Source organism: Lissotriton vulgaris, chromosome 7 (assembly GCF_964263255.1).
Source record: "Lissotriton vulgaris chromosome 7, aLisVul1.2, whole genome shotgun sequence".
In the NCBI taxonomy this organism is placed as follows: Eukaryota; Metazoa; Chordata; class Amphibia; order Caudata; family Salamandridae; genus Lissotriton; species Lissotriton vulgaris.
In genome coordinates this window covers 338,360,128-338,374,504 of record NC_141695.1, presented here as the reverse complement: position 1 = coordinate 338,374,504, position 14,377 = coordinate 338,360,128, and the positions used below count along the sequence as shown (strand labels likewise).

At 48.5% G+C, this 14,377-nt stretch overlaps 1 protein-coding gene across 1 annotated transcript in view; it reads right to left on the bottom strand.

Annotated features, from left to right (window-relative positions):
* The window catches only part of SAXO3 (stabilizer of axonemal microtubules 3), an 83,041-nt gene that overhangs the window by 48,153 nt on the left and 20,511 nt on the right, over window positions 1-14,377 (bottom strand). The window contains exon 2 of the mRNA XM_086928667.1: window positions 1,942-2,142. Within this exon, the coding sequence (XP_086784793.1) occupies window positions 1,942-2,142 (201 nt within the window). The remainder of the gene's footprint in view (window positions 1-1,941; window positions 2,143-14,377) is intronic.

Below are 14,377 nucleotides of genomic sequence, written 5' to 3'. Positions count from 1 at the left end.
CGCTCTTACACTATGCACCCATGACTCTCTCGCACTATGCACCCATGGCTCTCTCAAACTATGCACCCACGGCTCTCTCAAACTATGCACCCACGGCTCTCTCACTATGCAATGATGGTTCTCTTACATTATGCACCCATGGCTCGCTTGCACTATGCACCCATGGCTCGCTTGCACTATGCACCCATGGCTCATTCACACCCTTGGTCCTCTCTTGCATTATCCACTGATGTCTCTCTCTCTTACAATATGCACGTTACCTCCCTCACACTGCACACACATCTCTCTCACTGTTGCAATGGGAACCCATTAATTACTCTGTCACATTTGTGCACCCTTGGCTCTCTCAGATTGTCACCGCTCTCCCGCATTGCACGCCCATGGCTGCCTCACATTGTATACATGGCGATCTTATACCCCTTGCCTGTGGTTCTCTCAGACTATGCACCATGGAACTCTCAAAGTGTGCACCAAAGGCTCTGTCACATTATAAAGCTCTCTCACACTGTGCACCGCTGGCTCTCTCACACTGTCCCTTGGTGGTCGCTCACACATTATGCACCAATCCCTCTATCACACATACAAGGTATACTCTTGGCTCTCTCGCTTTGTTCACCTAATGCTCTCTAACACTTTGCACCCCTTGCTCACCCACATTGTACTCTCAGATCTTTCTCCCTATGTCTCACATTGTGCAGCCATAGTTCTCTCCCATCGTGCACCAATGTCTCTCTCATCCTGTGCGCCTAAGGCTCTAACACACTGAACACCATTGGCGTTCTTTCTCTCACCCGGTCCACCCATGGCTCTCTTTCTATCACAATGTGCAAGCACGCTTAGCTCTGTCACATTGTGCACCCGGGGCTCTCTCGCGTTCTGCATGCAAGGCTCTCTCTCATTGTGTATCCATAAATTCTATATCTCTCTCACCGTGAGCACCAGGCCCATGGCTCTTTCTCTCATAATGTGCACTCTAGGCTCTCTCATTGTGTACACGTGCAGCTCTCTCACCTTGTACGCCCAGGGTCTCTCTCTATCACACACAAATTGCGCACTTATGGCTCTCTCACAACGTGCATACATTGCTCTCTTATGTTGTGCCATCACGTTTAAATCTCACATTAAACCCACTAATCTTTCATATTCTCTATTCCTGCCTCTCTCGCCTTGTGCAAAGTCTGTTCTCAGTCTCTACAGCAATGGCCCTCTTACCCCTGCTGGGCCCTAGACTACGGACTCCCACTTGTGCTCCACAGTGAGTCTCTCACCTCAGGGGCTTCATTTATGAAAAGTGACGCCTCTCTGCGTGAAAACAGCGTTGCGTCACTTTTCATTGCGCCCTCCTTGCGACACCAATGATGCGTCATATTTACATTATGACGCATCATTGCGCAAGGAGTTACAGATACGTCAGTATTTCTGACGTATCTGTAAGTGCAAAAGTGACGCATTGCTGGAGTGTGCCACAAAAGTGACACAGCAACAGCAATGCGTCCTTTCACATAGGGCAAGCCCCATGTGAAAGGGCTTGCGTCAGTCTTACACCTGCTATGAGGCAGGCGCAAGATTTTGACACAACGGCGTACTAGAAGTGACTCAGTGAAATCTCATAGATTTCACTGCGTCACTTCTATGACCCTTTCTTGCGTCAATACGCTCCTCTTGCATACATTATACCTGGCGCAGGTATAATGTGGCATAGGGGTTTACAAAGTGACGCATCTACCTAGATGAGTCACTTTGTAAATATGGCACAACAAGTCGCGTTTTTTACGCCAATGGTGCGTCACAAAAAGTGACGCACCGGCGGTGTAAAAGTGACGCAAGGGTTCATAAATGAGGCCCCATGTGTTTCCGGTGTGCTCTCTTGTGTGATGCCCTGCTCTTTTCTGTCTCCCTATACCCCCCTTTCCCTAGCCCATACACTTGCTGACACGTTACCTTCTCCCATAAATCCTTGTTGTAGTGCACCTTCCAGTGCGGCGGGGCGATGGGGTGGCTGGGCTGGGACAGGACCCCTCCGCCGTACTTCCAGTTGTGCGTTGAGCCTGTGGTGGTCTCGTAGGCGTTTACCAGCTCGTCGTACGCAGACACTTGCTCTCGTCCCTGGAGAAATCTGGGCAATGGGTCCGAGAGGGTAGACTGTGGGTACAGAAGAGAAAGTAACATGGATGTGTTAAATGCCAGGCAGTGCCAATCCCACCTTTCAGTCTGATGCAAACCCTGTGTTGGCCTGGGCGGAGTTCATGGAGTTTTAACCGTAACTCAGCGAGTGACAAAAAAAAGGAGGCCGCACTATGCGGAGTTCTGCAAGCAGCGAAGTGCGTTACCTTGAGCTGTTTGCATTGGTTTTTAGCGCCAGGTGTTTGTCCCACGCTGTAAAATCAGCTTGAACAGCATCTCGCGCAGAGTAAGAGGACGCTGCTTTTTTTCTGCCTCTCGAGTAGAAGTTCTACTTGAGCAGCAGCTTCTTCAAAGCAAACGGAAGATTTCTCAATGCGAACAGTAGCGATCACCTGCGAACGCCCACGTTCAGAAATCTCACTGGGAAGTGTTCTGGAGTTGAATTTTTCTCGCTCACGCTTACCAACAACGTTGGCGAGTGCGAGCGAGAAAAAACCCCAGCTTGTAGTTTTAAGGAACCCTGCAAGCCCTGCGGAGTATGGAGTGCAAAAAAATCCACCAACTGAGCGGTGTTCACCACCCAGGCCTAACCCTGTGCTCATCCCAGATCAGTCCTGCACCCTCCGTGGAAGGAGTACAAGAAGCCTGGGAGGGGACAGCAAGTGGGTAAAGCTGAGAGAGCGATCGATGGTGACCCAGAAATATTCAGTGTTGATTCAACAGCTAGAACTCCTGCCCTGGTTCTCCCTTGCCCCACACCCAGCCTTCTTGGCATGAATGAGATTACTTCTCTTGCCCGGCACAAAAGCATCTTCTCTTTTTTAGATCTGGCTGGACAGCTTACTTTCTCGCTGAGCTCATATCGACACAACAATATGCAGCATCTATCAATCAAATAGAAAGTGGCTTAGGAACAGCCCCCTTTAGATATTTGTGGGGCAACTTGCCCTTCACATTTTTGATCAGCCCATGGCACTTCGCAGAAATTTACATTTTGCTTTGATGGCATAGACAGGAGAGTAGTCTCCAGCATCTCTTGCTGCTTTCATCAAGTGCTCACATGAAATTCTGTGCGCCTGGCTCCTCCCAGGGTACCGACAACTGCTATCATTGTAGCTTTTACCAATTCATTAAGACACATTGACAATTTCCTTTACCAAAAGGAGTTAATTCGCTGTAAACTTTGTAGACTGCAAAGGGAAGAAGCTCAGTGGCAGAGCTCATGTTTAAATAGGTGACAGCTATCGGGGGGGGGGGGGGGGGGGGTGAAATTGGTGTAATTTGATTTTGAGAAATTATGCAAAATTATGCTTAATTATGTGAAATGCAAGCCCATCATTTAGTACCATATTTGAGAGTGGCATGCGTCCTCTCAAATCTTTTTGGCTTGCACTGGATGGCTGTTCGAAGGGGCATGGTAGGATACCAGTGGGATCTCTACCTTGACAAAAGTGTGACAACAGGAGAAAACCACCCCGAACAGACCATGCAGCAATTAGATAAGCAGTGTTAGGTTTTTTCATCCTAATGATACCATTGGAGAGGTAGGTCCTCTCTATATTTGTTATATCTATGCACACTCTGCACTTACTACTTGCAGTGTAGAGCTACATAGAGACTGCCCTGATGAATGCCTTAGACCCATGGCTAGTAAGAGGCAGAAACATGTTGGCATGAACTTTATTCAAATATAGTGATCCTTATAGGTCATTACACCTGTATTTATCTGTTAGTAATGCTTTATCTAACCTAGGTACGATACCACCAGAACAAAGGACACTTTAGCGGTTTATCCTAAGGCTTTTTAACTAACACACTGTACCCTAGCATTGTCCAGAGAAGAAAAGAAATGTCCAAGAACTCCCTCAGGTCAGTGTGAGAAGTTGGCCTGATATATGATGCTCACTAGTTCTAGTGATCACCTTGTATCAGTCCAAACAACCCTTATGGTGATTGGTTGTAAGTCAATCTTATAGACCAGCTATCCTAATGGTAGCATGGACAAAGCAGTCTTAGGCTAAACTCTTTTGGCATGTGAAGCCAGCTGTTTTACCACATATAACCCCTTGAATACCAGATGAAAGGACACCACACAGGTTGTTATGAAAATAAACAATATATTTATTAATAACAAACACCTCTGAACTCTTTATGAGATCAGAGGGCTAAGCACATGACAAGACTCTTAGAAAAAATATGTTTAAGTTGCAGGAATTACAATGGTGCCCTAGGGGCACGTCAAAACATATACTAAGTAAGTGGGTTGAGAAAGTCGATAGAAGGAATGGAGCTGTCCAGAGGCTGTAGGATCGCTGGGACTACACTATCCTAACCTTAGGTAAGTAATAGGAGGCCCACGGGACGTGTGTGCAGAGTGTGAACTCACACGTGAGATGCGTAACAAAGTCAATGGACAGTACAATTTACGAAAAAGGTAAGTACGGACAGTTCTGACTAGTTAGGACTAAAACGACTGGAAATCTGGACACTAGGAGAGTCAATCTACCCTTGAGCACCGAAATGCTCTTGTTACCTCACCCACGGGCTGCGGGTGCATAGGTGTCAAAGTGTGTCGGGTTTCCGCGTTGAAGTCTATGGAGCCTTGAAGAAAGATGCTGCAGGCGACCAGGAGGAAGCTTTCCGGAGTGATCCAAGGGTGGATCAAGGAAGATGAAGACCTGAAAGCAGAGGGGACAGTGTTCAAAGTCACTAGCCAGTGACTGGAGTGGAACCAGGAAGGAACCAGATGCTGTTGTCGCGATCAGGTGAAGAGTGGACGCTTGACTCTGCAGCCTAGTGGACCAGGAGGTGTCTTCGACGACCAGGATGGAGGCACGAGCTGTCCCACGCAGGCTCTCACTGTCGGCGGTGTTGGTTCTGGATTCGGCGTCAACAGGCCTTGGCAAAGGCAACCCACTCGGTGAGTGGAAAAGGCGTCTGGTGCGGACCAGGGGGTCCGGGGTGCTTCTCCTTTGCAGGGAAGCAAGGGCCAGTCTGGAGCAACCAGACCAGTGGTGTGGATTTCAAGGATCATCATCTAGGAGGCCACTAGCCAGCCGGCAAGTGACCTGACAACGCGTCGAGCAGCAATCAAGCAAAAGGGCCCCACGCAGATCTCGTGGATGCTGGAGGGCTGATCTTCTGTGCAGGAGCTGCTCGGGGCTGGGGCTTCTCAATCCCCAAAGCACTTTGTCGAGGATGCCTCTGAAGTCGTGCTGGAAGCGAAGTGCAGTTTCTTCAAGATGGCCGGTCCAACGTGTCTCGTCACACCCACGGATCTCAGCTGTGCTGCAGATGTAGGTAGAGGTCAGAGAGGTCTGGAAGTCTGGGTCTCGTCGGGCTCTGAAGTCTGGATCCACTGGGGAAGACGACAAAGTGAACCGCTGGGACGCTTGATGGAGCCTGCTTGTGCAGGGGGGTCACCCCTTGGCCACAAGGGAGATTTCTTCAGTCTTCTGTGGAGCAGAACATAGAAGTCGAACATAGAAGTCCAGAGTTTCTTCTTGTAGATTCAATTCAGGATAATCTAATTTGGAATGAGACCAGCTCCTACCTTTATTCTCCTAAAGGGGGCTGTACTATGACTAGGTCCCTCCTATTGGTGGGACCAGGAAGGGGGGTGGTTACACTCCCTATCCTTTGTCCGGTTTCGCGCCAGAGCTGGGGCTGGAGTGCCCCAACAACTGGTTTAAACCGATGTATGCACAGGGCACCTTGTGTGCCCCAGGCATGTCTCATTCCTTTCAGGCCTGTCCTACCCAATACACAAAATCCTGTCTGGGGTGGTGCTAGCACCGCCCAAGGTAGGAAACACTTTGTCCAGGCCTCCCTCGCTGGAAGGACTCCCAGCAGCAGGAGGTCAGACTTGTGTCTGTGGTGGCTGCATCCATTTTGTGATGCTGAGGCTCGAGTTAACTTTAACCGGGGTTCACAGTTACATACATGTTGTGTCCCTCTAAAAGGGTGGAAAGCTACCCCTGTCGCCAGAATTGGCGAGGGGGTAGTATTCCAATTCGTATGACACCTTACTCGACATGTTTTGATAATGCTATGCCAAAGTTAGCAATATCCGCGAGGATTATAATGCACTTAAGAGTATATGGTATAGCGTTATCATGGAAACAGCTAAAGGACTTCGTTCCGAAAGCTGCAGATAGGCTCAATTCATGCCAGAGCACTATCTCACATAATTCCAAGCACTCTGCCTCCAGGATTGTTAAGGCCTGCCATAGGAGTGACTTATAAGAGTATATGTGTCCATTTTAGGTTTAGATATAGGTATACTATATCTAAAGCAAAGGGTGATTACACCACCTTGCCCCAGCTGATTGATCAGCCAGTTGTGTCAGATTTGGATGGCCAGCCAGGGGTGGCATAATACATGCTGCAGCCCCTGGTAGGCCTTGGGTGCACTTATGCCCTGGGTACCTAAGGTACACTGTTCAAGGACTTACAAGAGTGACCCAATACCAATTAGATATGTACCTAAGGTACATGGAGTACATTTTGACAGAGAGAGCAGGAATCCTGGGGTCCTGTATAGCAGGATCCCAGGCCAACTATGTCAAAAAAGAGCAAAACACTAGGCAAAAAGTTGTGGGCAACCATAGTCAGATATCCACCTTCCTACATAACTCCCCCCCCGCCCCCCCAAACGAAAGGAGATAAGGCAATCCTTGACCAGGTAAGCCTATATTGCCTGAGTGGCCATATGAGGAGGTGCATGCACTGGCATGGTTACCCCCTATCTCATGGTCCACTAAGCAATCCTTCACCCTAAGGGTATCTGAGGGTCTCCACCACAGGGAATCTCTACCTGTGGTGTGTTTTGGCAAAGTAAAAGGCTGGTGCTGGGATGGAGTACTGAAGTGAGGCTCCACTAATGTTGGGCTCAACTTCCTCCAATCACTATCCACCATATATGCCTTTCTTTCCAGGACTGAGTTGCAGTGTGCTCTCAGGGTCAACCTCTGGCTACCTAAAGCTGGAGGCTTGGTCCCTCTGTTTGGCTTACTGGAGGGACAGGTCAGGTTTGGGGCCCTTAGGTCCCATGTTTGGCTGTGCCCAACAGTGTCCATCTGTGGGAGGTCCCTAACTAGGTTTAAGGGGGAGCTCTCAGGAGTTTGTTTTATTTTCACCTGGCTAGGACTGCTAGTTTTGGTGCCCTTAATCTGCTGATTGGGGAGTTCTTTTGGACAGGGGGCCCTTTGGGGTCCACCACTGGCCTCCCTGACCTCTACAGTAGGCATGGGCGGAAAATCCGTTCCGCTCGCGGATTTTGCGGATTTTCGGGAAATCCGCAATCCGCGAGATTTGCGAATTTCCTGCAAAATCCGCAAATCCGCGAGCAGCGGATTTTGCTCGCACTGCTCGCACTGTTCGCGTGAGTTCGCGCCCCGCGAATAAGTGCGAAATTGCAGAAATATGATCCAAGCAAAACTGAAAGTAACTACTTACCAGGTTCAAAAGTTCAGGCACATCATTAGTAGCCATTTCCTGTAGTGCTTCCTGAGGGGCCCCTCCAGAGTTCAGTTGCCAGTTGAAACTATTATGTGACCCTGCTCTGAACCTCAGAATAGTTACACATATGCCACAAAGGTCATGAATTACAGCTAAGGGAGACAAGCAGGAGCCAGGCTGGAAGTTAAAATCCATTAATCAGCCCCTAATTCATTATTGTCAGTTGGGGCAGGGCAGGTGTTGTAACTAATTTTGCAACAATGAAAGCACTTAGCAAGTGCAAAAGATCACTAATCAGGGCGCACTAAGGAAGCAGGTGCCAGCTAAAAAAATATTCTGTGACACATTAATCAGCCCCAAATTAATTCAGGTCACTTGAGGCAGGGAAGGTGTGCTTTGCTTTGCCGAAAATAATGTACACTGGACAACCAGAGGGTGTGGTGATGAAACAGAGGGTGGCATGGGTGGGCCAGAGGGTGGCATGAGTAGTCAGAGAGTGGCAGTGGTGACAGAGAGTGGCAGTGATGAAGAAGAGTGTCCCAAACAGGTTGGACACGTAGAAACAACAAGTTCGCAAAACTTGCGACCCGACAGGTAAGTTCGCAAATTGCGAAATTGTAAAAACCCTCGCGAACTGGCAGAAACACGGGCGAACACAAAAAAAAAAAAAATCCGCAAATTCGCGGGAATTCGCGGATTGCGAGTTCGCAAATCCGCAAATTCGCGGATTGCCAATCCGCAAAATCCGCTCATGCCTACTCTACAGCCCTGGGCTGACTGAGGCAGGGTAGAGAGGGGCAGGTTACCTGCTCCAGACTGGGTCCCACCTTGGAAGTGTCCACTGACATCAGGGGCTCTGCCAGGCTAGGCCTGACTACCTCTGGGGCAGTTTCTTCACAAGGGATAAGATCAGTTCCCTGAGGAGGCTGATCCTTTCCTAAAGTCTGGTGGGAGGGAGATTTCTCTTCCTCCTCAATGCTCTCTGTTTGTGTGGAGTGATCCTTAGTTTCAGGCTTCACAACACATGAATCTGTTTGAGTTTGAGCTGTGGCCATCACAGCCCCACCAACCTTTTCAGGAAGGGACTCAGTTTGGGTACGGGCTGTTACCATCACAGCCCTGCTAACCTGTTCAGGGAAGGAATCTGTCTGAGATTGGGATGTGACTGGCACAGCCCTCCTGACCTGTTCAGGGAGGACATCTTGGACTGGGGCTGTGGCCATCACAGCCCCACTAACCTTTCCATGGAGATTTACCATTTTAAAATGGGTTTCTTGCTCTACCTCAGCCCAGGCTGAGATCTCTAGATCATTCCCCAGTAGACAATCTACAGGCAAGTTTGATGACACTGCCACTCTCTTGGGACCAGTGACACCTCCCCAGCTGAGATTTACCACTGCCACGGGATGATCTCTCTGCACTCCATCAATGTTGGTCACCTGGTATGTGGCTCCAGGTAAAAGTTGCCTTGAGGGGACTAGGCTCTCAGTCACCATAGTGATGCTAGCCTCTGTGTCTCTTAGGCCTCAACTTTCAGACCATTGATGAGGGGCTCCTGTCTGTACTTGTCCAAAGTGTTGGGACAAGCAGTGAAGTTGGCAAACCCCATGCCATTTTCACAAACAGGAGTATCTGTGGTAACGGACCTGGTTAGGCCAGAGTCCACCTGAGTTCCCCAAGTATACCCAACCAAATTCTTGGGGGCACTCCCACCACCTGGGGGATTACTACTAGTAGTAACAGGAGGTATTGGAGTATTACCTGGAGGAATATTTTCCTTATTGTTGGCCTTGGGGCAACTGCTGTCAGTTTTCCAATGGCCTACCTGTTTGCAGGCGTGGCAATAAGTTTTCTTTTGGGTATTGGAAGGATTCTGGGACCCACCCCCTTCAGAGGATTTTTGGGGCCCTGATGTGGTTTGATCTTTTGATTTATTCCCACCCTTCTCTCGAGTCTTGGTTGATTCATTCTTTTGGTCACCACCCTGATTCTTAGGCCTAATCCTGGTTCTGACCCATTTGTCTGCCCTCTTACCCAATTCTTGTGGAGAGGTCAGATCTGAGTCTGCTAGGTGCTGGTGTAATAACTGGTTCTGACAATTATTTAAGACTTGCTCTCTCATAATTAGATCTGGGTGTCTCTGAACATCAACCTGTACTGTTCAATTGTTAAGCCAAACCCATCAATCAGTGCACTCTTCAGGATTTTGTAATCATTAGCATCCTCATCTCTAACAGTGAGGAGCTTATCTCTACCTTTACCTTCAAAGGAGAGCCACAAGATAGCTGCCCACTGACTCTGGGGTACCTGCTGTACTTTGCAGGCCCTTTCCAAAGCAGTCATCCATTTGTGGATGTCATCCCCTACCTTATAGGGGGGCACTATCTTACTCAGGTGTCTATTATCAAAACTCCTGTCTTTATCTCTAGGGATAATGCCGCCACCAGTGGGTTCTACCCCACTCAATTTCTGCTCTCTGGCAAAGGCAAGTTTCTCTTTGGCAAGGGCAAGTTCTTCCCTTTGGATCCTCAGATTCACTTCCTTCATCTTTGCTTCATGTTCTCTTCTCTGAGGGGAAGTTATTCCTCTCTGAGAAGATGCCTGAGAGACATGGGTGTGAATAGATCTGTTAGAGCCTCTGGAGAGAGACCTAGCTCGTCCATTCCCAAAGTTAGGCCTACCTGTGGATAGGTCTGGGGCTCCCCCAGTTCCATCCCCATGCAGGCCTAAGTTGGCCCTGGTAAGTCTACTGACTATCACTGGACCATTTTCTACCTCTCCCTCAGAAGATTCCCCATCTTCCTCACCATCTACTTCTTCAGTTTCAGGGAGGTTAGAGTCATCCTCTAAGGCAGGTATGCTTCCATCTGTAGGATCAGAGGGGCCTAGATTAGAAGCCCTTCTAGCATAATATGTCTCTAAGAGACCTATCAGAAAAGGAAGGTTAGGGTTAGAACCCTGTTTCAGTTTCCTGGAGGTACACAATTGTCTCATCTCCTGGAAGCTGAGGGCTGCATATCTTGAAATGACCTGTGGAGGGTCACTAGCCACAAGGGGAGCCACTGTGTTCTCTCCTGTGGGAGACATGCTTTCTAGTGAGGTGTAAGTGATGCACTTACCTACACTATGTGTTTTCCTACTGATCCCTTGCTAAGAGTTGTAGTCAGGGTGTGCTACTCCCTTTCTACTACAACAGCTGGTTCAGTAGAACTCAGAGTATTTCTAAGCTTGTTATATGTACCTATGGTACATTATGTGATCTTTCAAATGATATCTCCAGATTATATTTGGTAAAAACAACAGCAAGCTCAAATCCCAACCGCTGCACACCAATGTGAGAAGTTGGCCTGATATATGATGCTCACTAGTTCTAGTGATCACCTTGTATCAGTCCAAACAACCCTCATGGTGATTGGTTGTAAGTCAACCTTATAGACCAGCTATCCTAATGGTAGCATGGACAAAGCAGTCTTAGGCTAAACTCTTTTGGCATGTGAAGCCAGCTGTTTTACCACATATAACCCCTTGAATACCAGATGAAAGGACACCACACAGGTTGTTATGAAAATAAACAATATATTTATTAATAACACACACCTCTGAACTCTTTATGAGATCAGAGGGCTAAGCACATGACAAGACTCTTAGGAAAAATACGTTTAAGTTGCACGAATTACAATGGTGCCCTAGGGGCACGTCAAACCATATACTAAGAAAGTGGGTTGAGAAAGTCGGTAGAAGGAATGGAGCTGTCCAGAGGCTGTAGGATCGCTGGGACTACACTATCCTAACCTTAGGTAAGTAATAGAAGGCCCACGGGACGCATGTGCAGAGTGTGAACTCACACGCGAGATGCGTAACAAAGTCAATGGACAGTACAATTTACGAAAAAGGTAAGTACGGACAGTTCTGACTAGTTAGGACTAAAACAACTGGAAATCTGGACACTAGGAGAGTCAATCTACCCTTGAGCACCGAAATGCTCTTGTTACCTCACCCACGGGCTGCGGGTGCATAGGTGTCAAAGTGTGTCGGGTTTCCGCGTTGAAGTCTATTGAGCCTTGAAGAAAGATGCTGCAGGCGACCAGGAGGAAGCTGTCCGGAGTGATCCAAGGATGGATCAAGGAATATGAAGACCTGAAAGCAGAGGGGACAGTGTTCAAAGTCACTAGCCAGTGACTGGAGTGGAACCAGGAAGGAACCAGATGCTGTTGTCGCGATCAGATGAAGAGTGGACGATTGACTCTGCAGCCACGTAGACCAGGAGGTGTCTTTGATGACCAGGATGGAGGCACGAGCTGTCCCATGCAGGCTCTCGCTGTCGGCGGTGTTGGTTCCGGATTCGGCATCAACAGGCCTTGGCAAAGGCAACCCACGCAGTGAGTGGAAAAGGCATCTGGTGCGGACCAGGAGGGTCCGAGGTGCTTCTCCTTTGCAGGGAAGCAAGGTCCAGTCTGGAGCAACCAGACCAGCAGTGTGAATTTCAAGGATCGTTGTCTAGGAGGCCACTAGCCAGCCGGCAAGTGACCAGACAACGCGTCGAGCAGCAATCAAGCAAAAGGGCCCCACGCAGATCTCGTGGATGCCGGAGGGCTGATCTTCTGTGCAGGAGCTGCTCAGGGCTGGGGCTTCTTAATCCCCAAAGCACTTCGTGGAGGATGCCTCTGAAGTCGTGCTGGAAGCAAAGTGCAGTTTCTTCAAGATGGCCGGTCCCACGTGTCTCGTCGCACCCACGGATTTCAGCTGTGCTGCAAATGTAGGTAGAGATCGGAGAGGTCTGGAAGTCCGGGTCTCGTCGGGCTCTGAAGTCTTGATCCACTGGGGAAGACGACAAAGTGAACCACTGGGACGCTTGATGGTGCCTGCTTGTGCAGGGTGGTCACTCCTTGGCCACAAGGGAGATTTCTTCAGTCTTCTGTGGAGCAGAACATTGAAGTCCAGAGTTTCTTCTTGTAGATACAATTCAGGATAATCTAATTTGGAATGGGACCTGCTCCTACCTTTATTCTCCTAAAGGGGGCTTTACTATGACTAGGTCCCTTCTATGGGTTGGGCCAGGAAGGGGGGTGGTTACACCCCCTATCCTTTGTCCGGTTGCACGCCAGAGCTGGGGCTGGAGTGCCCCAGCAACTGGTTTGAACCGGTGTATGCACAGGGCACCTTGTGTGCCCCAGGCATGTCTCATTCCTTTCAGGCCTGTCCTACCCAAAACACAAAATCCTGTCTGGGGTGGTGCTAGCACCTCTCAAGGCAGGAAACACTTTGTCCAGGCCTCTCTCGCTGGAAGGACTCCCAGCAGCAGGAGATCAGACTTGTGTCTGTGGTGGCAGCATCCATTTTGTGATGCTGAGGCTCGAGTTAACTTTAACCGGGGTTCACAGTTACATACATGTCGTGTCCCTCTAAAAGGGTGGAAGGCTACCCCCGTCGCCAAAATTGGCGAGGGGGTAGTATTCCAATTCGTATGACACCTTACTCAACATGTTTTGATAATGCTATGCCAAAGTTAGCAAGAACAGCGAGGATTATAATGCACTTAAGAGTATATGGTATAGCGTTATCATGGAAACAGCTAAAGGACTTGGTTCGAAAGCTACAGACAGGCTCAGCTCATGCCAGAACACTATCTCACATAATTCTAAGCACTCTGCCTCCAGGATTGTTAAGGCCTGCCATAGGAGTGACTTATAGGAGTATATGTGTCCATTTTAGGTTTAGATATAGGTATACTATATCTAAAGCAAAGGGTGATTACACCACCTTGCCCCAGCTGATTGATCAGCCAGTTGTGTCAGATTTGGATGGCCAGCCAGGGGTGGCATAATACATGCTGCAGCCCCTGGTAGGCCTTGGGTGCACTTATGCCCTGGGTACCTATGGTACACTGTACAAGGACTTACAAGAGTGACCCAATACCAATTAGATATTTACATAAGGTACATGGAGTCCATTTTAACAGAGAGAGCAGGAAGCCTGGGGTCCTGGATAGCAGGATCCCAGGCCAACTATGTCAAAAACCAGCAAAACACTAGGCAAAAAGTTGGGGGCAACCATGGTCAGATATCCACCTTCCTACAGTCAGCCCCAGTCTGAGGTTGAGCCCACCCTGGTATTATCAGCTTACTAGGGTGGGACGAGGTGACAAATGATGAAGCATGCCACATTACGTGAGTGAGCCATCCTCGTCCAATTCTTGGAATTGCCTAGAGATTGGATGTATGGTAGGGACCACCACAGGTCCCTTACAACGACTCGCTAAATAGCCAAGCAAACAGTTAGAAGAGCCCAGAGTTTATCACGCCAATTTGTGTGTGTTTACATAAATAAGGGCTGGCGTGATCCCTATAACGCCCTACAAACTCTTCCTTGATGTGATATAGTCCTCTCAATTTTTAACATGAGGATACATTTCGATCTAAAAAAAAACAGCTAAAAACACACGTGCAACGATCAACAGCTGTTTGTGTTCTGGTTCTGCACATTGTTCCCAAGCACTTACACTATATCGTTAGTGTAAACGGAAGTGTAATTACACAACTGGTGTCTGTCTACCTTAGAGGTTGACCCTGCAGTTCTACACAGAATGGCACTGGTGGATGGGCTAACCTATGCACCGATGCACACTCACGTGGCTCCTTCAGCAGTAGGTGGTCCATATGCTAGCTTTAAAAGATGTTGCCTTAATGTGCACATCACAAGTCGAAGGACAGGACTTGTTGCAAATGATTTTCCATAATTTATTGATTCTGCCTAACAGTCAGTTTGTATCTAGTTTGATTTTTGTCTTAATTTG